The sequence below is a fragment of the Acanthaster planci genome, linkage group LG05 (genome assembly GCF_054643075.1).
Source record: "Acanthaster planci isolate LZ-2023a linkage group LG05, COTS_SCS, whole genome shotgun sequence".
Lineage (NCBI taxonomy): Eukaryota > Metazoa > Echinodermata > Asteroidea > Valvatida > Acanthasteridae > Acanthaster > Acanthaster planci.
The window spans coordinates 10,658,213-10,680,081 of NC_141781.1; the positions used below are offsets into that span (position 1 = coordinate 10,658,213).

General features: G+C 40.8%; 1 protein-coding gene across 1 annotated transcript in view; it reads right to left on the bottom strand.

The window, feature by feature from the left end:
- Positions 1 to 4,083: 4,083 nt before the first annotated feature.
- LOC110981351 (protein Wnt-7a-like) overlaps positions 4,084 to 21,869 on the bottom strand; it is a 68,903-nt gene continuing 51,117 nt past the window's right edge. Inside the window, exons 3-4 of the mRNA XM_022238868.2 lie at positions 19,161 to 19,450; positions 4,084 to 7,640 (exon numbers count right to left, since the gene is read on the bottom strand). Of these exons, the coding sequence (XP_022094560.1) occupies positions 7,170 to 7,640; positions 19,161 to 19,450 (761 nt within the window). The 3' untranslated portion in view covers positions 4,084 to 7,169. The remainder of the gene's footprint in view (positions 7,641 to 19,160; positions 19,451 to 21,869) is intronic.

The window sequence follows — 21,869 nt, forward strand, 5'->3', positions numbered from 1 at the left end:
TTTCCATACAGATGGCCCATTAACGAGAGGTTTTGGTCATTTTTCATCACCTCATTCATCAAACTGGCACACAGTACTCACAAGTCATCCTCTCTCTCCCCCCTTACTGCGTCTGAAATTCTGTTTACAGCTTTTCCCCATCCTAGATAGGAGACTGACCCCAAACTGTCAAAGGTCACTGCACTGTAATTTAAGGGGACAAAAAGCTTGACATTGGTCTTGATAATAGTGCACTGATTGCAATATCTTGATTTCAAAGAAACCTTTTTTGCTCTTCAAAAAACAGTTCTTAGCTGTTTCTTTTTTCTTTTTTTGTCGCTTCTGAAGATTTTGTTCTTTGCCTAAATGAAACAAATTGGCTAGCCAAATGTAGGGGACAGTTTGCTCCCTTCTGGAGCTAAGACCAGGGCCTCTGTGGCTTTCCAGCTGCAGAGCATTTGGACATGGCCAAAGTCAAGAAAATGTACTTCAACTGAAATAATTTCAAGATGTGTTGAAACTGTTTTTTGGAGAAGGATCGATTTTGAGGTCGAAAGCCAGAATAGATTGCAGATTTATAAACTTCTCTTTCCTTTGTGAGGATATGTACACACAAATTCCTGATCTGGGCATTACAAACACTTTTAAAGAAGTTGAGTCAGGAATTTTGAAGACTTTGTTGGTTATCACTGATAGTTTGTATCTCATTGACCCTTCCATTGAACAGAAGTACTGCACTGAATTACACCTTGGCAGAAGTCCTAAATTCAAGTGTAGCATCCTTGTTAGTGCTACCATGGCTAGCCATTGGTATCTCAGTGAATTATTACAGTGACATCAATATACATGTGACCTTGTGCCAGGAAAAACAACAGCATTTTTTGGACCAGTTTTTATTTCAGGAGATATTTCAACTGGTTTTGGTTGGTCAGGAACTGTTTATCTCCCAAGGTGCCTGGGGTCTGTCAACCGTTCTGCTGTAGGGAAACAAAAACACAATTTTGGCTGTAGGCTGTCAGAGGCCTGCAAATTTTGTTCTTTATAGCTGTTTGGACTAAAAGAGACAGGTTTTGTACACAAAAAGCTAGGCTGGGGTTCTGTGCTGTTAGCATGGCAGTTTGTCCAGGAGTTGATGTTCCCTGTCTACAGAGATTTATGTTGGAAGTTGAAGGTCGGTCGGGATGCCTGTCAACATTTATGGGGAATTTGGATGGCAATTGCAGAATCACACTGAAATCAGGAATCGCTGAAGTTAATTTTCCCTACTGCCTAATCAGTTTTGTGTTATATGATTTTGAATTGAAAAAAGTGGAAGGATAAAACTTGTAAAAGAAAATTGAAATAAAGAGGGGTAGAAATGACAAAGAATTATTTGAGAAATGTGTGAACAAAGGCAAGGTTAGGTCTTATATTTTTTGAGACGATTATTAGAGAACAATTTTTTTTCTTTCAATGGATCAGTAATTTCTCACCTACTTTAGCTCTAGTCTGGCATCCTTACTCATTGTGCACCGATAATTTACAACGTAAACATTACATGTCTGACCTGTTGTCTCCAGCTAGCTCTGTCATTGCTATGATTTCCTTATTCAAGTCTGTGCTATCAAGAGGTTTGTAGTCATTGTTAATTGTGTCTAGGGCATTTTCCTTTTTCCCCTGCCAGTTTTTTCTCTTTCCTTTGTGTTTCATCATGAGCATTCTTTGCTTGTACATCTCATGGCAGATGCAATGACGGCCAAACCAGCTCAGTCTTCGGTGCTTGATACTTTCATTCTATAGTGTTGGTTTGTTAACAATCCTGGGTTGTAGGGGACATCTCATTTTTTTGTCATGCTCTTGAGTGTACTTAACACACTTTTCCTCCGACCTCTTCCCCTCCTGAAATAGTATGCAAGAAAATGGTGGCCACCCATCATTTTTCACAGTTCATGAATAATACACACAGGTTGTTGACCCCTCCCTCAGCTTACGTCCTGTATGCTCGTTAAAATAATGAAACAAAGAAATGGACGACCCCATTATCTACATGTAGTTCCAGTTACGAAGTTCCGTTTTCAAGGAAATGGATGCTTTACAAATCTGAAATGGAAAATGGTGGTTACACGCAGTGACTGATGAAAACTTACCGTGTGCATAAAATTGATGTTTTCAGGGGCTGGCAACCCCACCGGTACCTTTGCCCACAACCATGGCATGGTGGCCACCACTGCCCATGTAAAATGAATGAGCGGTTCCCAGGCTCATAAATTAAGAAATGTTTAAGGCATACAGTGTAACACCTTCAGAAATGCCTGATGTGGAACACCTGGGTGTTTTTCTTTAGCCCTCTATACAAAAATTTGAATGTGTGAGCACGGAGGTAGGTGTGAGAAAGTTTGTTTTGTCTGTGACGTTTATTATACGATTAACTCAGATTCATGCCCGTAAATGTAGGAGCCAGGGGCATTTGTCAAAAGTAATGTTCACAGGGAAAGTGATGCTGTTACATGTTTAGTATTTATTTTTGTGGGTCATGAGCTGCCCCGTTGTGTTGAAGTTTGACTGTTCTAACCGAAGGTTCGCGATACTGACTTAAGGGTGAAGAACCTGAACATGTTGAAAGTAATGTAACCACTGCCTACAGTTTGCCAGCACAAATATCTGGCTTGCTGCTCAAATCACCAGAAATGGTTGATTATTTCACCCCAACAGTCTTGTTTGTTTCTCAAGATGTAGCTCACACCAGCGTTCCAAGCTCAAAGCAGAGGACTGTAAGCCTTGTCTTTTCCAAAAAAGGGAACGATTCCAGTCTTTGACTCTGTTTATGAGGTTTCTAGGTTCTGATGTTGCACAGACTAGAATTTACCTGAGAAGTTATTTAACTGGAATCTCTACAGTCATGGGCCTAAAAACTCAGGCAGGTGAAGCTGAAACACACACAAAAAAACAGGCTTTCACAAAATAATGGCCAGATACACCTAACTTAAAGTTAGGCTGTTGCCGGGGTACCACTCATGTCTAATGGGAAGTGGCTAGGAGCCACTAGCATGTGGTCTCCTTAGAATTGATTCTTATCATATTTCCAGCTTTACTCATCATATTCCGAGCCACGGCCATTTAGAATCCCACTTGGCTGTGTCACTGATGTTGCTTTTGCTAATTTCATGTATTTAAATCATCCAACTAGTGGTAGTTTGAAGGTCAGTGTTTGAAATACCTAGTGGACTATGACCAGTGATGTTCTTATTGTTGCTGCATCAATACCAGTAGAAGTCTACAAGTCCAGTGTTTTTCTAATACATTTGTCTGTAAATTGTGTGGCTCTTGTGTTCCATTCCAGTAAATTTTATGAGATACCAGCCCTGCTGTCTTTTTTTATATGAAATTTTTCCCCTGTGTGTATTTCTTTCCCATGTGAAAAGAGGGCACTGTAACAAGAGGGAATACCTTTAACCCTAACCCATTAGGGCCTTTTTACTAGGGCACATCCCCAATCCTCCAAAATCCATCTTTTAAATCAGCATCTGTCCTCAATCCTCCAAAATCCTCCATGCTTCTATCACCATTCATCCTCAATCCTCCAAAATCCTCTAATGTTCAAATCATCATTCATCCTCAATCTCTTAAAATTCTCCAAGCCCATTCAGAGGATTTTGGAGGATTGAGGCGGGTTAGGGTTAACCTTAAAAGAGTCCAGCTTTTTTGGACTATTTCATGGGTGCATGTCGCATGCTTGATCTTTTTCCAACATACCATGCATGGAATCACCCTCATTACAAGTATACTTCAATACATTTCAAGTTTCAATCCAGTCCGACACAGGGTTTTGTTAGTATGGTCATTTATAGTTCATAGCCTCGTGTGTGTCCGGGAGTATATCAATGAGAAAAGTTGACATTGTTGGCTGACCAGTCTTGGGAAAAATGAGCATTTGTGTGAAACAAGCGTTAAGGTTTCACACAATTGTTGTCAATTTGATCACAAGATATTACTGGAAAAGCTCTAGTAATAGTAATATCTAGTAGTATCAGCCACTCTAGTGATATCACACACCCCCTCTCCCCTTCATTTTTTTTGTTGGGGGGGGGAATGATTTGATATTAAAGCTAGAGAAAAGTCAGTTCATCATTTGTATGATGTTGCATTAATTTATTGTACCATCCGCCAAAATAATGTCATCTTCAGAGTTTGAGCTATTTCAACAACTGTACACATCTGATACTTGCATTATAATACCTCTGCCATATTCTTTCATTATTTCCAATCAAAAGCAACAAAAACACCACAAAAAAGTTCCCTAGGCAAGAACATACAATAGCAGCCTATTACATATATAATACAAAATATCATGCGGATAAGCACATTGTATGTTCAAGGCACCTGTTTTGAATAATTGTAGGTTACATGATCATTGTAAAATAATTAAATAACATACAGTGTATATATATTTACAAGGGCGAAAACAAAATCTTACAATGTTTTGTTTTATGAACAGTGCAGGTAAAAACACTGAAGTAATGATGTCTCCTCATTCTAGTAGTTAATAAAATACCTGTAAGTTTGCTTTGAATCAACAGATATGCACATAGATGTCTGATGAGACACAACATAACCATAATATAATAATATGATAGCTTATGTTTTCGATCATGGGCACTTGTAATTACACCTACGATTTTTGTAATGTTGTGGATGGGGACAACAAGCACAAATTTAAACAAAATTCTGTCATGGGAAAGTCTCAAACTTGAGTTTCAAATTACACATTCAAATTGATGTACATTTTAGCAAATTCATGTGCCGAAATGAGAGCTTGAAATTTGGACAGGTCCGTGCATCTTCTTATGTTGGTACTCTGCAATGGTGTATCTAGGTCTTGGGTCTGGGGATTTGGGGGGGTGGCCAAACTGTGAATTTTGTCTAAAAGTAATTGGCCAAATTTTGTCCAAAAAAAATGTGGTAGTACGTCTGTCGTACCACTGGAACTGCATCAGCGTGTGCATGCATCTCCAACACATTCGCCAGTCAAACCGCAATTTTGACAAATTTCCTCATTTGTACATGCTTCAGATACATTAATTACATTTGCTCAATTACTGTAAAATATCAATTCCTTACAGCATACAATGCATGATATTTATAACACAAGCAAACAGGTAACACTGTCCAAAAATAAAATGTGGCCTCCAGCCAAGTGTGTTCAAAATGTGATATGCCAATAGAGACAATGAATTGAAGTAGGCCTATGTGCCTAGGAATTCAGGATGACATCCATATAAAGCAGACGTCAAAATCTACAAAATTTTTCTCACAAGTGTGAACTGGAAGTCAGAACAGAGACAAGTAACAAACCTTTGTGTGGTTTGATAAGGCATACAATGTATAATTAATTTTTTAATGTTTATGTTGTATTTTAAGGCACTCATTAATTTTGACTATTAAGAATTTACCCACAAGAAAGTGATCCAATTTAAAAATTCACTGACCACTCCAGACTCTCTTAATGTCTACCGTTAAAAAAAAAAGAAAATCCAAGATCCAATAATTTTCAGAACAGCAATTTTGCTTGGAAACTGATATTCAAGAATACTGCCAGTACCCTGATGAATAAAATAAAATATGCATGCGTCCGCTAAGTTTCACCTGTACACATTTATAATCCTTACACACTATCAACAAACAACAAACAAAAATGTTTATATACAAAAGCCAAATTTGTATTAACGCATGAAAGACGCTTTTGCTGAAAGTATAGATTTTAGTAACTGCAGTCTGTGTTTCTGCTTGGTTAATCACTTTTTTTTTTGCAAGCAAGTTTCAAAGTTTCAAGGATGTGGGGACAGAGTGAATCATAATAGTAAAAGAAACAACAAAAACAAAAAGAGTAAACAAACAACACTGCCATGTCATCCCATCTTCTTGCATAACCACACCAATGACCTTCCTCTTGCTGACAACCATTTTGTATAGACAGCAAAAATCAGCAGAAAGTTCAACCCTAGTTGGTAACGGGTTTACCTTTTAAAGCACCTATTTGCCCCATTACCTTTAAAGAAAAAAGTACTCTGGTGTATTGTTTAGCAGTAACCTTATTTATTTGGAATCCTGATAATTGTGTGAAATTTTTAAATGCTTTGTAAATTAGGCCTATGAGCCCCCAGTTGGGCCAAGAGAGGGCAAAATTTTCTTACCAACTGCACTTTGTTGGTCCAAGAAAGAAATGCACGTGTTATGGTTGCATCGCTACCAACAAAATGAACACTCCCCACCGACATGGCTCTTTTCAACTGATGCTTCTACTCCAGACAGATTCTTTTTGTGTCTGCAGTGAAGACCTGCCATACTTCAGTTTGTAAACACTAACAGGCGTGAACTTCAACGGTGACAAAGATGGACCTACCAGTATAGGAGTGATGCACATCACAGAGTGCCGTAGACTAGCAAATTTACCTCTGAGGTTTCTCTTTTCAACATAACAAATGAAACCTATATCACAAGTTCTTGATTGTTTACACTTGGTAAACACGAGAGAATTTGGAAGGTTCACCAGCTAGGTCATTATTCTCACACAGGCATAGAAACAATGGAACAACTGCCTACTCCTTGCGTAAAACAAATACAATTTGGCATGGCTGTTAAGTTTTCCTGACAGTGAAACTTGGCCTCTCTGTGGTACCTTCTTATAGTGGTGCACTGTACTGTGAACAAGGTCTTGTTCCTGCATTATTTATGTTTTCTCGTTAATAGGCTCCAATTGTCTGATCCATCCCTTCTTTCCACAGTAAGGTGCAACAGTTCATCTCTGGCCAATTCAGTTGCAAGATGGTTTATCGGTGCCACATATATTCCACGGAGGTCCGTGAATAGAGAAGATAAAATAAAGGGCGTGCAAAGCAGTAGAAAGTGTTTGAAATTTAGTGGTTTGGTTCTTTGTCAGCAGCTAAATCTCTTATGTGAAGATTTCCCTCTGTGACTCTTGAAAGCTAGATGTCTACTTCATTTCATCCAAATTCAGTTATTAAGCCAAAACTTTGTACTCCAACTTCCTCCGTCATAGTATAAATCCAAGATGGCTCTTGAAATGGCAGTGAAATGTAAGTCACATTAGCAGAATTCCGCATCAAGTGCTTGTAACCGAGTTCAACACAATGGCCATCTGTCACAAGATGTTTTGTGCTTTTTATAACATAATGTTCCCGTGCACAGGGGTTTCAGTTACAAATGTGCAGCTCTTCCGACAGCAGGCACGTCTCACAGACCACCTCGCAGCACCACTCGAAGCGACAGTTGCAGTTGCCTCGTGACTTCCGCACCATGGTCTGGTAGCCCCGGCCGCAGCACAGCAGCGGGCAGCCGTTCTCGCTTGTGCTGGTCTTGTTGCAAAGCCGGCCGTGGGTGCCCACTGACCCATGCTTCTTGTTGGGCTCACAATAGTCCACCGAGGCGGCCAGGTAGACCAGGTCCGTGTTGGCCGGTTTGCGGCGGCTGGACGGGTCCTTGCGGTTGGGGCGTAACCGGCGCCGCTTCCTGGAGTACGTCATGAATTTGGCATTCTCGTACTTGTTGAAGACGATCTGGCCAACTTCCTCGAGTTTAGGCATCGTGTTCCAACACACCTTAGAGGTACAGGTGCCGGATACACCATGACACTTGCACTTGACTCTCATATTAGTGTCAATTGTCTGGAGAGGGGGAAAAGGAACACAAAATATAACTTTAGTTTAAAATGCAGGTTTCAGAAATTGATTAGGCTAAGAGCAACTGGTTGCAGTGCTTCGAGATTTGCCTGTCTAACACTGAAGATTCAAAGCAGGAAAATATTTCTCATTGCCCCAGTTTCAAGTTGCTAGCAACCAATGGTCTGTTTGTAATATCTAACGGCTAAAATTTGGACGACATAGGACATTTTTAATTAGTTTCTGAGACACAAATGATATTCTTGATATTTTCTACAATATTCATGTTCTGCACTAAAAGCTTCAACTCTATGTTGATGAGACCAGTGCACCAAAAGCAAGATTAATTATAACCAGAACATTAAGGTTCAAAGCAAAGATTCAAGTGGCCCAAGCTGGACCTTAGGTGCTGGCTGGAATATTATTGCTTAGTAAAAGGTCAGTTTTAAGTTACCATCTCCCTAAACACAATACATATGTCAACACAACTTCTTGTACCATCCAGCAGTTGCCTCCAAGAATTCATGATGTAAATCTGAAGACTTTAATTTTTAGGAGCCTGACTTGGATGAGCAGTGAACACCATGCTCACAGGGATTCCTCCTTTGTGCTCCCATCTTCCCCTCCCCTTCCTAGTTTGAGGGAGGTGGGACAATTCCCGGCGATGCACCCCCAAATAAATTCCAAGCTTGCCTGTACAACAGTGGTGCATGTCCATGTATATATTAAGCTGCAAATTACAGTGAACCTGTGAATCAGTTGCTCGATGCAATGCCAGTGCCCCTCGTAAAAAATCCTTGCTCTGCGACCGTCCCCTATGCCTAGGACAGATCCGTTAACATGGTGTTAAATAGAAAGCATCAGATGTACTGCATGCCGAGTTGTAATACTTGTCTGTGAAATTGCTTCCAGAATTTCCAACACAGATATTCTCACTTGTATGCAATTAGCTTGTAGGGAAGTCACACTTGTCCCAAAGGACAAATTACCTGCTACAACTGAGGCACAGCAAGAGGGATACCCTCAGCACTGGGAGATTTCTCTCAAATTACACATGTATTTTCAAATCTGTGGCAAATTATGAGATTATGAAGAGAGGAAATGTCCTAATGGGCTTGGATTATTTGTGGGGGGGTGTCAGGTGAGGGAGGGGTCATCTGGGGTCAACAGGCAGGTGTGCCTTTGTAAAAACAACCAATCCCGGCTCGCCTCTGTCACTTCTTGCAATAGTTCACTGGGGTTGAAACGATAGTTCAACTGTTGCGAAGCTGTCAACCTTGGTGACACTGTGCAGGAACCGACCCAAGCCGGCTAAGTCGCAGGTACAGAGCTTGAGAATGACTCAGCTGGGAAGGGTAGAGAGACTTAGGACAACTGTTGCTAACAGTAAGTAGAAAAAACTCAGTGCCAAGATGCAGGAATCAAGATATGTGAACTCATCACATTCTCTCAGATTTGATGGGGAGGGGGGTTAAGGAGATGCAGGGGGAGGGCTAAACTTGCAGTCTGCGAGCAAATGTACAGGAAATTATACTTCATGAAGGCCTCGTCCTCTGGGGGAAAAGATTGTACCCCTTCCCATGTGGATGTTGTCTCCCGGATGCCACAAATTGGTTATGAATGATGCGTGTTTGCACTGGAGCCTACTTTTGGATGAGTAAAATCTATTGGGGGGAAATCTGCATCACAGGTGGTGTTGGGAAGTCATGTGGAATGGTCACTTGGGGGGGGGATTTCCGTACTGGAATATGAAACTGCGAGAGAGAGTTTTACTGATGGGAAAATTGAGACTGAGTTGTGAGGTTCGTCCAAACAACCATTTGGGTCCTCACAATAATGATGTACATGTGCAGATTTCCAAACAAGTGAAACTGTGCACTCGCATCAAACATGACAATACACCTTAACATAATGATGTCACACTTTGTTTACATGTGTGTCTTTTCGGGGGGGGCTCCCAATATCCTACCTCCACGCCATAAGAAAGTGCACATGTAAACAAAGCAGGACGTCCTTATGTCATAAGTCTATTGACATTTAGTGCACTACACACAACACACTGTTAAAGGAGAAAAGTAACTCAGTTGAACATTTACGATTCGTCAGTTCTGTTTCAAGACAGAATAAGGCTGTCCAACATTTTGTCCTTTTCTCCTGCCTTTGATGTCTTAAAAAGGGTTGTGATCCAGAAAAAAGCCACTCCTGCCTTTCAATCTGTTGATCTCTTTCTCTTGAATTCTACAAGCATACCACTTTGGCTAGTTTTTACATTGTATATTTCCAGAAAGTTTGGTCAAAAAGGCCCCCTCAGCACAAGATCAAACAAAGTTAAGATTGTCCTTTCTTAGAGCTTGACTGAGAGTGAATGTCACTGACGTTGACTTTACTTTTCAAAAAAGTACAGCTAGCTCTGGTAATCTAAGGTGAAGATCATTTATAATTAAATCATTTATATCACCTACTACCAGAAACCTGATGGATTAGTGGATATCTGATACACCAGCAACAAAGAGGAGACCATTTGGGTGAAAGATGGATTTCAGATTAGCTGTGCCAGACCCGACCATAATGTTCAACTGATTATGGCTCAAGCAGTGTGGATTACACTGGCTGTCCAAATAAATGGCTTCATTTTTCAATCCAAATGTTTACAAAAGAGTCTCGCGGCATTTCGAAGGAGTCGTAGGGAGAAAAAAAGAGGTTGCCGAACAGACTGAACAGGGGGCCGACGCCGCTCTCCTCAAGGTGTGAAACGAAATGCTGCTCATCCGTGAAAAAACAACCATCGCAGGCTGCGTGCTTTACTGCACTGCTCACAGAAGTAATTAGAAAGGAAAACTGTACAGATGCCGCACGGAAACTGTGGACGGGGCCATTATTTCCAGGCAAAGGAGGTCTGAGCAGACGTTTTATTTGACAGGGGGCCCAGATTTATCACCAACTGCTGAGGTGATGAAGATATTTTTGGTTTTTGGTGTTGATATTCGCTGGCTATTTCTTGCACTGATATCTGTGATGTCTGGAAGGTGTCTCAAGACCAATACACATGGACCTGACCTCTTTGCAGATTTGTGAAAATTTACGACCGCGTGTATTACTTGATTTGTGGCACGTTTATCACGCATTTTCCCCTGTTTTGCAGACAACGCAAGATGCACATTTGAACAAAAATATACGTGGTTTAGGCGTTGGTATACATGTACATGTATATAAGACCATAAATGATGGCTTTTGTCTGTGGTCTTCCACATCACCACCTGGGAAGATTTGTGTCTCATAGATCAAAAGAATACCAGGGAATGACAGTCAGTTACAAAAACAAATGAAAAATGATCTGAAAACTAACAAAAACTCTCATTGGCTTTGTGGAAAAATGTTAAGACTGGTAGAAACATTTCTGTCTCCATGTTTTAAAACATGACATGTGCAAGTGTGGCACTTCCAGAGACTACACATCTTCTTTGAGTGATCCCAAACAAACACCTGCTGAGGTTTGCAAATCTTGCTGATGCTGGTAATTAACTGTACTCTGCAGTATCACAACTTGTTGCATGATGCCAGCTTGCAGAAGCTACCGCTGTTCAGCATGATGCAATGAAAGAATTAGTAATGAGAGGAACACTAGAACTGCCACTTTGCAGTTAAATCACGGATTTCACACCCACAATAGAGGGATCCAAATACAACGCTTTTAGCGTCGATCTGCGCACTTCTGCGTTTGAAAACAAGGCTGTATGTGTCAGCTTCAATTCTTAATATTATCAGACGCTTGAAAGTAAGGAGTCAAGACACAAAATACATAAAGGTATGTTAAATTCAGACTTTCCAGGCTAAAAATGTTTGTGGAAGAGTCTTTCAGGAACACTCAACACGTAAAATCCAAAGAAAAATAGCGACAATTGACCGCGAAGTAAGGTACCTGCGATGGTCGTGTATCTTTTACAGTGGGCGTGGTTTAAACTGAAGTGGCATCACACTTACGAACTGGATACTCCATGTACTGTGTGGACTTCGCGGGCGCGCGACGAAGTTCAACACAGAGAGCCTCGGTTTCGATGCAGATATGCTCTTACGGCGCTAATGTGAAATCCCTCTATATGCCAGTTCAAAGTGAGGCAACTGTACGACTGGTGCAACCAATCTATGGATAGAATGCTAACTAACAGAATTTGGCTGGTGGTGCACAGACATAGCATGATGAGGAAGTTTGTTGGTTTGACTCCTGGGCCCAATTTCATGGCGCTGCTTACTGCAAAATGCTATGCTCACAATCTCCATTCTGCGCTAACCGCGCAAGCAGAAAAATTCTGTGCTAACCTTTTAAGCGCACAAGCCTTAGTTACAGGATGAAATACGTTCGTCATATGCACAGAATTTTCTGCTAAAGTAAGTGCCGATTTTCTGTTTGCGGTAAGCAGTGCCATGAAATTGGGCCCTGGTTTAGCTCATGTTCCTTTTTGCTCAATCGACCGGTGCTTCCAGGACTCGGGGGAAAAACAATTGTCCCTTCATGTTCAACAGCACTAGGCAATACACAACACTGGGTGGCAGATCTTAACCACTGCAGGTAATAACGGCACTCAAATTACATGTACATGCAAGTCTGCATTCAACCAAAATTGCATGATATGCTATATTTCCATACATGTGCTGCTGAAATCACTCAACAGCCCACCATTTTGATACACGTCATTTCATTCTTCGTTAATAATGAAAAAGTTTCTCCGAGTCCTTGTTGAATCTCTTAACGAGCACAAGTTGTCCTTTCATCTGCCCGCACTCAATGCATTTGAGTGCCACTATTAACGTGGTGAAAGGAAAGTCAGTGATATTTTCCAGAATTTGTTTCATTTGTAACATGTTGCAAAATTTGTGAGTGAATGGACACAATGAATTCTTTCTCTCCCCCAATCCCTTATTGCTCTGTCTATTACCACCGTCTCTTTCTTGGGTAGTGACCATATCCCCATTTAAGACTGAAAAGGGGATCCGACATCTGTGGTTTTCATCAAATTGAGGGATGACAACCTCAGATCTTTTCTCTCTGACCTGATAATCTGCCAAACATTCTGCATGACTTGTCCTTGTTACAACTGTCGCTTTGTCCATCTTCTCTTGTTCATTCAAATGTTGAGTTGTCTGATGATATATACCACCCCCTTGATCAGCCGGAATGGCAGAAGTTTGTATATGTTTTGCCTGGAATTAAAACACCTAAAAATTCCTATCTTTATATTTAAAAAAAAAAGGGTTAAACGAAAGACCCATTGAATTTATTGCTTATTTATTTACTGAAGGGTAACCTGTGCAGTGTACCCACATTCCAGGAGGAACCTGATGAAGATCTTGGCCAAGAATTTACTTCAGTTTAAAGGTCTAATGGTCTAATGGTATTAGATTTCTTGGTGAAAACAAAGCAAAACCAAACAAAACAAAAACTCACCGAATTCCTTACTGGTGTTCGCTGAATCAAGTCTGATATCGACCAATGGTGAATATCAACATTGAATAAAAAGTACTGTCTGAAATTATTTTGGGATTTGTGAAATGCAAAAGCTTTTGGCCAATTTATGGTCAAATGCTGGCTTGGCATGGTGTGTCCTAACTCATAAAATACAGTCCAGCTTGGAAGATTGATTCAAATAGTCAACTGGACAAGTTTAAACATCACAGACTGTAGCATACGTGTGTTTGATGGTTAGCCGTCATCATTGATTTAACTTGTTGTAAGTCCAATAAAGTAAAATGAAAACTAAACAAAAATGATCAAAAAAGTATAAAATTAAAGAGCAATGCTCTGCAACAGAGGCATTTTTAAAAAAATGCCTACAGCCCCTCTCTTTTTTGATGGGGGGAGACATGCCCCTTCCCCCCACATTTGGCTGGTCCTTTAATGGGGTGGGGCTTAATGGATCTGCATTTTAATGGCTGATGCCTGATGGTCTCTTAACTGGCCCCTCACTTTTGAAAATTGTTTTGGTGCCGTTGACTATAGCAAGGAGAAGCAGAATACATACACAGCAGGAAGCATGGAGAATGTATGTGAACCTACAATGACAACTGAGTCTTCAACCACAAAAATGGAACTGTAAGAAAAGCACACAAATGTACATAAGTTCTAGAACTTAAGTTACTACTGTTGACTGCTGGAATTTATTTGAATATTAGTTCAACAGCTTCTACTCCGCATGATTCCTCAGCTGCATGATTTGCTGAGGCTTGTTATAAAACTCCAGAAACACCCCCCGCCCAAAAATGGAGTTAAACCACCCAACCTTCACATCCACAAATGTTTATCACAGTATCTACCAAAATTCAGCAATCAGCTTTTACTTTAGGGGCAATTTCTCCTGAATTTCCACATACCCCCAAGAAGAAAGTGCATTAATACATTCTTCTTTTTCATATTCAATCATGCTCAAAATGTACAGACCCATAACCAATCACAAAAATGGACCACACTGGTGTATTAAGTAAAGTGTAACTGACTAGTCCATTATTGACTTAAAGTTTAAACAGTTTACAGTGGCAGTAAAAACCAAGGTTTTTCTTCTCCAGTAGTTATAAAAATTCCTTACATTTTGGCCTCCAAACAAACACAATGTAGAACATCTACAACTTCGGGCAAGAAGTTGGTGGTTCCACCATTTGTTGAGGACCTGAACACAAGTAATTTCCTTGCTTTGTATTGCAAGATTGCTCAAAGACTCCCCAATCTCGTAATGGAGAGGGGCTAAAATAGCTGCTAAATGCTTGATTGGGTCGTAAAATGCTCATCCAGATTGTTCTGAGCAGTTAAATAAAGTGGAAACTTGGAGCTGGAGGCACAACAAAAGAAGCTTTAAATAGATTCTTGTAAACAGCATTTCCACAGGTGAAACATACCAGGAGACCAGATCAGTCTTTCTTTTCCTGGGATACAAAGAAACCACACTGCTTAACATCAATCAAGCGGCAATCCTGTTGTCAATGAGGCTCAAGTTTCGCCAATTTTATCAATTGATGGTGCATCCACAAGATGAAAGTGGCTATGGCCAATTAGCTCCAGCAACTCGTGTGAGGGAGAAAAACAAGCCTTGGCTCCGGCTCTTTATTCACAACACAAACTACATATTTTGTGTCTAATTTGATCGAGGCCCTCTGCTGGCTGAATTCTGTGATTTGAGGAAGAGGGCGGGGAAGGTGGGAGTGGGCCAAAAGAAGAGGAGAGGACAAATTGAAGCCATGCCAGCTTTGAATCACATACAGTACATGCATTTTTTGGGTGAAAGCTATTTGATTACCACATATTATGTAAAAATATTTTTAACAAGAATTTACTGACGACAATGCAATATGTGGACAGACCTATACATTGCGTCTATCAAGAGATAAAATATTATTTTCAGCTATAGTGCATGTGAAAGCTGTTAGCTTGATGATTTCTGAACAGAATGTAGGAAGTTTAAATAACTTTATTTCCTTTTTCAAGGAAGAAAGCTGATGTTGGACACGTGTTCATAAATGACAGAGCAAGTGACAAGCATGTGTCTGACAGTTGTAATCCTGCATGCTTTACACTTCCTGCATTTGCTCTTGAATTTTCAGACAAGTCATTCTCACAAAACAGACGGAGAGCTTCAGATAATGAGGTTAATTCCAAGTTGAGGGCCGAACAGTTATGCGAATACCTGCTTCCTGATGAAATTAAAACCAAACTTGCAACTTGGAGCCCTAAGAGTAGATGCAGAGCTATCATCACAGCCAGGGACTCAGCTTTAAATGTCATGCAGGTTTTGTTTTTGGATCCAATCAGGAGTTGAGTCTTTTCAAAGCACCACTCCGTTTGAGTCAGGGAGACCAGATTATAGTCAAGTGCTGGCACTTTATCTGATGGAAGGACTGATGCTCATGTCTAATCTGACCATTAGCTTTTTTAAACTAGAACTGTTTGCAAAGAACGTTTAAAATAGTTTTTAAAATATATATATGTCATGAGGTGAGTCACATGATCTAAGCAGACTCCCACCCCTGTGAAGCCAAGGCCGTTTTCCAATACTCGACTTTGGCTCCGTCTCAGGCTTCAACTGTTTTTTACTTCCTGACTTTGAGGTTGTAAGCGCAATAGTGAGTCTGATAGTGCCACAAAACATCAAGTAAGATGCAAAAGAGCCAAACATTACAGTACTTCAATTTCAGCGAAACGCTTCAGGCCCACAATCAGAGATTGGTTTCTACAAGAAGCCTGAGATGGAGACGAAGTTGATTATTTGAAAACGGCCCAAGCCTTGATCTGGGGAGAGACACAGCATGGTCATGAGTGATTCAATGTTCAAATTTGCATCATTACAAAAATCTTGACCCTGGATGTAGATCTACAACCCTGGTCCTGACCACAGTTACATGTAATCTTCCTTTCCATGTACACAGCATCCAATACAGGTTGACATCAGTCTAAAATACAATGTAAGTGTAAGCAGGGTGCATAAAATCAATCAAAGACATTCGATGGGAAGAAAGACTTGAACTTTCAGTTCTTTTTTTATGTTTAAATTGCTAGGTTAAGAGCAAGGCGACCATAATGCAGGAGCATGCCAAAATGTTGCAAACCACATCAAGATTTAAATACATTTTTTAATGCATTTGACTCTAGCCATGGGTACATGTTCACCTCTGTAATCGGATTATTCCCAACCAGAGACAAACCTACTCAATCATGGGTGCACCAAACAACCCAGACTGGATCGCAACTTGAAAGGACCATGGAGCTCCTTTTTTATTGCTCCATGAAAGGACATGCACATTATCCTCTTCCTGCGCAGTGCGCAGTGCCAATCCATTTTCTCCACGATTCAATTTTCCTGACAGGAAGTCAACACAGAATTTCAAAGGTGGTTCGGGAGAAAAAAGAGAGAGAAAGACGAAAGAAAGACGACTGGTGCGACTTTACCCGGGCGCAAGGAGAACCAGTAGTTTCCTTGCTGGGCAACAATTCCCTTGTGAGGATTAGAGGTGTTGCTGGCTTTGCATTGTCTGTCCTGGCAGCAAGTATTGGTGGGTACTATTGTTGGCCACAGACAGCTTAGCCTCCGTGTGTCAGTATCGGTTACAGTTCAAGAAGGGGGAAAATGTCCTCTGATGGTTTCATTTCAATTCTTTAAAGGGACTTGGGGACTGGTAACCGATTCACCCGCCAAATCTGGCTATTCTTGGTGTTCTTTTTTTCCCTTCTGTTTCTCTGTCTCTGTCTCCCAGCTTGGACGAAGTAGGGGTCTGTCAAAACTGAGCATTTTGCGGCCAGATTGACTGTGGTCTTTTCCATAATGGGATAAGCTTCTTAACTGTCAAGATACAGTGTTTCTTTAGATTTTGCCTTCTTAGAAAATTTGAATGTCTTGACAAGTTGCCCTCATGGCAAAGAGAAGGGGTAGAAGTTTTGAAACATTCACAAGTGAAACAAGGCATGAAACAAATGTGAATCTCAGCAAAAATGGTAGAGGTGCAGGGAAAATTTGGAGGATATTTTTGGCCATGCTTTCTAATTTTTTTTTTCTTCATTGAGAAGTGCAGTGACACTAGATACAAATTAGTCTGGCCTATTCCTCACACAAAGGAAATATGGTGCTGCAATAATCTGCCCTGACTAGAAGCAACCCCTCACCAGCAGTGACGAGACAGGTTAGTGGGAAGTATCTTGTGCATGAGCCTGGTCCGCACATGATGACCGTTGCACTAATAAGGGGTACCAGTAGATTTCAACAGAAATTGGTCACCTGCACTCAGCATGGTAGCCTTGGTTAAAAGACGTTACTATCTGTAGCTGTGTTCGTGTATTGATGAATGCTTTAGTGCCTTAAGTTTTGCCAGTCAACAGAGGGTGCTATGTGTTACTATGCATACGATAATCTTGCACAATCGGCTGTCACATAGTGCCCTCTGTTGACTGGCAAAATTTACTTCGCGAACACAGATATAGTAACATCTTGGGACCAAGACTATCAGTGTGGCAGAGGCCTGCGCCAAATACACATGCATCTGTGCTCGCACGTGTGGTTCCCACTGAACGGACATTGTTGCTACAGTGAAAACATGCCATCTTGGAGCAGATAATGAAGGACACATTGATTGCCAAATCAGCATTCATGCTCCAGTTCATTTTTACACACAAACATACACACCGTATTGTAAGTCACTGCATAAATGACCGGCTGTTTTCTTCTTTGTTTTTTAATCCCCACAATTCTCTAAGGTCAACCTACAATAAAATGTGAGGTTACCGCTTCTACAGTGGGCACAAAATGGCACACAGGGACTTCTCCAAAAACCAACAACTAGACTGGTGTTCCCCATGGACACATCAATAAAAAAAGTGGCATCTTTGTGGACATAATCTCTTTAAATAACTTCCACTGTTTGGTGGTTTGGCACAGTCAACTGCCTTAATCCAATGAGAGAGATTAGACTGTCATGATAGGGGGATTAACAATCAATAGTGGCAAGGCAGCTGTATGATCATGCTCCAAGGTTTTAAATCACACAGCAACTCTCAACCCCCCCCCATCTTTCCCTGGGAAGTAAGACAATTATCTTCACAGGTGGTTGAACTAGGGGACAATGACCTGTCTCTCCTTGGGATATTTCTACGATTTCCTTTGGGATAGTATTTGTCAGGAAGGAATGTGCGGAATTATGTGCACCCCCCACTATTCTTCCATGTCTATTACATTTACATAAACATGCTCCGTGAAGTCACAAAAACTGGGGTTTTTATACTGTCCTTATTTCAGTGCACATAGAGCAGAACTAAAGATTCTTGAATAGCCAAGAATACATGGCATGATGTTTGCTGTTTTTACAATTTTACTATCTCTCAAAAAATACCATACCCAGAATATTTCTACACTAGCTGGTCTCAGCAACCAAAATGTATAGATGTACATGTATATTATTAATGACATTATAATATTGTATGTCCTTCATATTGTAGAGAAAAGGTTAGGCCGATGAACCCTGTCTTCAAAACTATTTACTGGCAAAATGTGAAGCAAGTAATGCTATCATACCAAACAAATGCAACACTTAAGCCCAGAAGCTGACTTTTTTGGAGGGGGAGACAAAAATTGTGGAATTTCATTGTACCTCGTAAATGTAACTTGTTTCGGCTAAACTAAATTTTTGGGCTCTTACATATTTGGAAGGAAGGGAAATGACACAGTCCCCCTTAAAAAAATCGCCTCTCACTATTTGTCAAAAACAAAATTTTGTACTCTTTATGGGGGGGCTGTGGTCTCCATAGCCCTCCTCCGGATTGCCCGAGCCAAGTTACCATGCATTAATACATTTTATTGCAGTCGTATAAAAGTTTGCTTTCAGTATCTTGTATGCACATATTTTGCACCAAATTATAAGTGGCATCAAGTTTAGCTCACAGAACACTTCATTCACATATGCATTTTCCTATGAAGACTTAAGGGATCGTGTCCAAACAAACTTTGAGGTCATTATGTAAAATACCCATTAAAAATCAGCTTTCCTGGATATATCTACCTTGAGCCCAGCCTCATAGTTGTGCTGCATCATCAGGTTGGCGCCCGTCACGTCATTGCCACCGGTGTCCGTTGTGTCGATGAAGTCCCTCGTAAAGTACATGCCGTAGCGGATGTTGTCCGAGCAGCCACCCCAGGCCCAGTCCCCCGTGCCGGCCTCCTTGTTGTGTTTGCGGCCTTTGTTCTGTGCACACCCGCACTCTACCACCTCCCCGCTGCCGCAGGCCCGCGTGACGTGGAAGGTGATGCTGGCCGAGGTCATGCCTTGTAGGAAGGCCATCTCCTGGTTTCCTGCAAAAGTGAGAAAAAGATGGCAACAGATGATGATGTGGGCAATAGAAAGCATCCTGTTGTAGTCAAGTTTATCACAAGTTGGAGAGCGAAACAATAGCAAGTTGAATCACAACTGAGAAGGGATGAAGAACGATGAAGGAATGTCTTGTCTAGTTGTTGCAGGCCTAGGATAGCTTGTGGTTTGAGGCAGGTTGTGAAACTTTATGAAGTCATGAGGACTTACAAAAGTATGTTGGAATCAACTTCAGCAATGGCAAATGCAACTTGTAATCAACCAGTAAAATTGAAATTGAGGAAAATCCTGACCGCTACTTCTGCAGCAGTTGGTTGCCACTTTAGTGAATTAGTTCTCTCTAAAACAGAACATTTTAAAGGAATATTTTGATTTTATTTCTTTAAAAAATCTCTGTTAAATGTATGTGTCATAACCGTCGGAGTACTTCAACTCCACAACATGACCCATAACAGCGTAAAGATAACAAGACCGAGCTTGTCACATATGCTTACAATAATGGTTAAATTGTCAGAGTTTAATTATAAAGGGGTCTGCTGGGCTTTTTTATAACTTCCTTTTCATTCAGAAATTATACCAATCTAAAACCAGATCATACTGTGGGACAGTCTCTATTTTGGTAAGATAGTGAAGCAGGTATGTTTCCAGCTACCATTTGCTACATGCACCTAACATAGGCAGACTCATCTATTTCTATACTGATTGGATAGTGCATTGAGACTGAGGGATAAATGCGATAGGTGCCATCTTTGGAGGCCCGGCACTGATGTGTGTTATAAAATCTCACTAAGGGACTCAAAATCTTAGTTATGGTGGGGTGCTGTGTCAGGACTCTAACAGGCAATTTTAAGTGCTATCTGTTTATCTTCATTTACAACAGGGGGTCTTGAAGTCAAACTTTTATATATCTTGGACCCTTGAATTATTTATTGCTTGGTACTGGTAGTTGATACAGCTTGAAACCGTGGAAAATTACAAAAGTGTACAGTGCACTCTGCTACCAAGAATGAGGGTGTCAACCTTTTTTGGAGGCCAAACAATGAGCCAAAGAGACCTCACGTGTGTGGCCATATGGGCATGTGCTGTCCAGTCAGAGATCATAGCATGAGCAGAAACTAAAAAATGATTGAAAAATGACAGTAGCTATGAAGTAAACACACTTTCAGGGTTGACTTCATTTTTTTCCTGACCTTGACCGAATGGTTCATTTCAAGAATCAGACTAAGAATCTATCCGACTTATGATGTTTTAAGCTTTTCACGGTACACGAGACATGAATCGGCACTTGCGTGAGACAGAAATCCTCAAACCATCGGTCGCAATTGTCCCACCTTTCCCCCTGACAACAGGGTAACTGAATGCGACAGCTCCCTAATATCGCTGAGACTGTCAAGACGCATCATTTGCAGGTGGAGGGGGGAAACGTTTATCTCCAGGACAACTGCTAAAATGATTACCCATGAGCCGCATCAGAGGAAGGGAGCAATTTCCTTGACATGACCGCTAAGTGTAAAACCACAAATTGAGACACTACCATAAATAAACTGGCCTTTCCCTCACTGACATTTTCCCCCTTCATGTGGAGGAATCTATTCACAGTTAAATTCTCTTAAGACACAAGATGACCCTTCAATATGATTGGACAAATTTTTCCTGACGGACATTTCTGGTTGTGAATGACAGAGGTTTGTGTCAAAGTTCAAAGCTGTCAATGGCATTCATCATTTCGGTACAAAATATGTCTTTAAAATGGCTTAGGTTTTGATGATTGAGTAAAAACGATCTGGAATCCCTTAGTTTGGGGAGAGGGTTAGATAATTTGATGACGTATGATGGAGACAGGTGCAGCTGGTCGGACCATGGTCAGACAGAAGATAATGCCAATAATCCGCTGAACTTCTGAAGACCTCAAGCAGATCTCCCATGATCAACCACAAGGGGCAATATAGCTGACAGGAGGTGTTAACAAAAGGAAAGCCAGGGACTTTTGACTCCACCCTGAAAAGGACAACCAAAGTGAGAATGAATTTTTTTTTTAATTTGAAAATGGTCTGAAACTTTGACATTAAACTGAAACTTACTTACCTATGTATATAGTGAACTGTGTCCCCACATACATGTAAATAATATCAATTAATAATGGACAATTCCTATACAGCCTATGTAGGGCACAGTCAATTTGAACCTCAGGCTACGTCCCAAAATGACTTGTTTTTACCCACAACTCTGGACTTTTAATGCAGTATCACCCTGTAATGCTAAAACAACAGCACCATTACTCAATTCAGACAGGAACGACTTGCAAGTTCTCAACATGTATTTTCACAATTAATTTGATCGTTTTCGCGGTTATTGCAGCATTTTAGGGAGGAGGCCTAGAATTTAAGGTTCAGGTAAAATGGT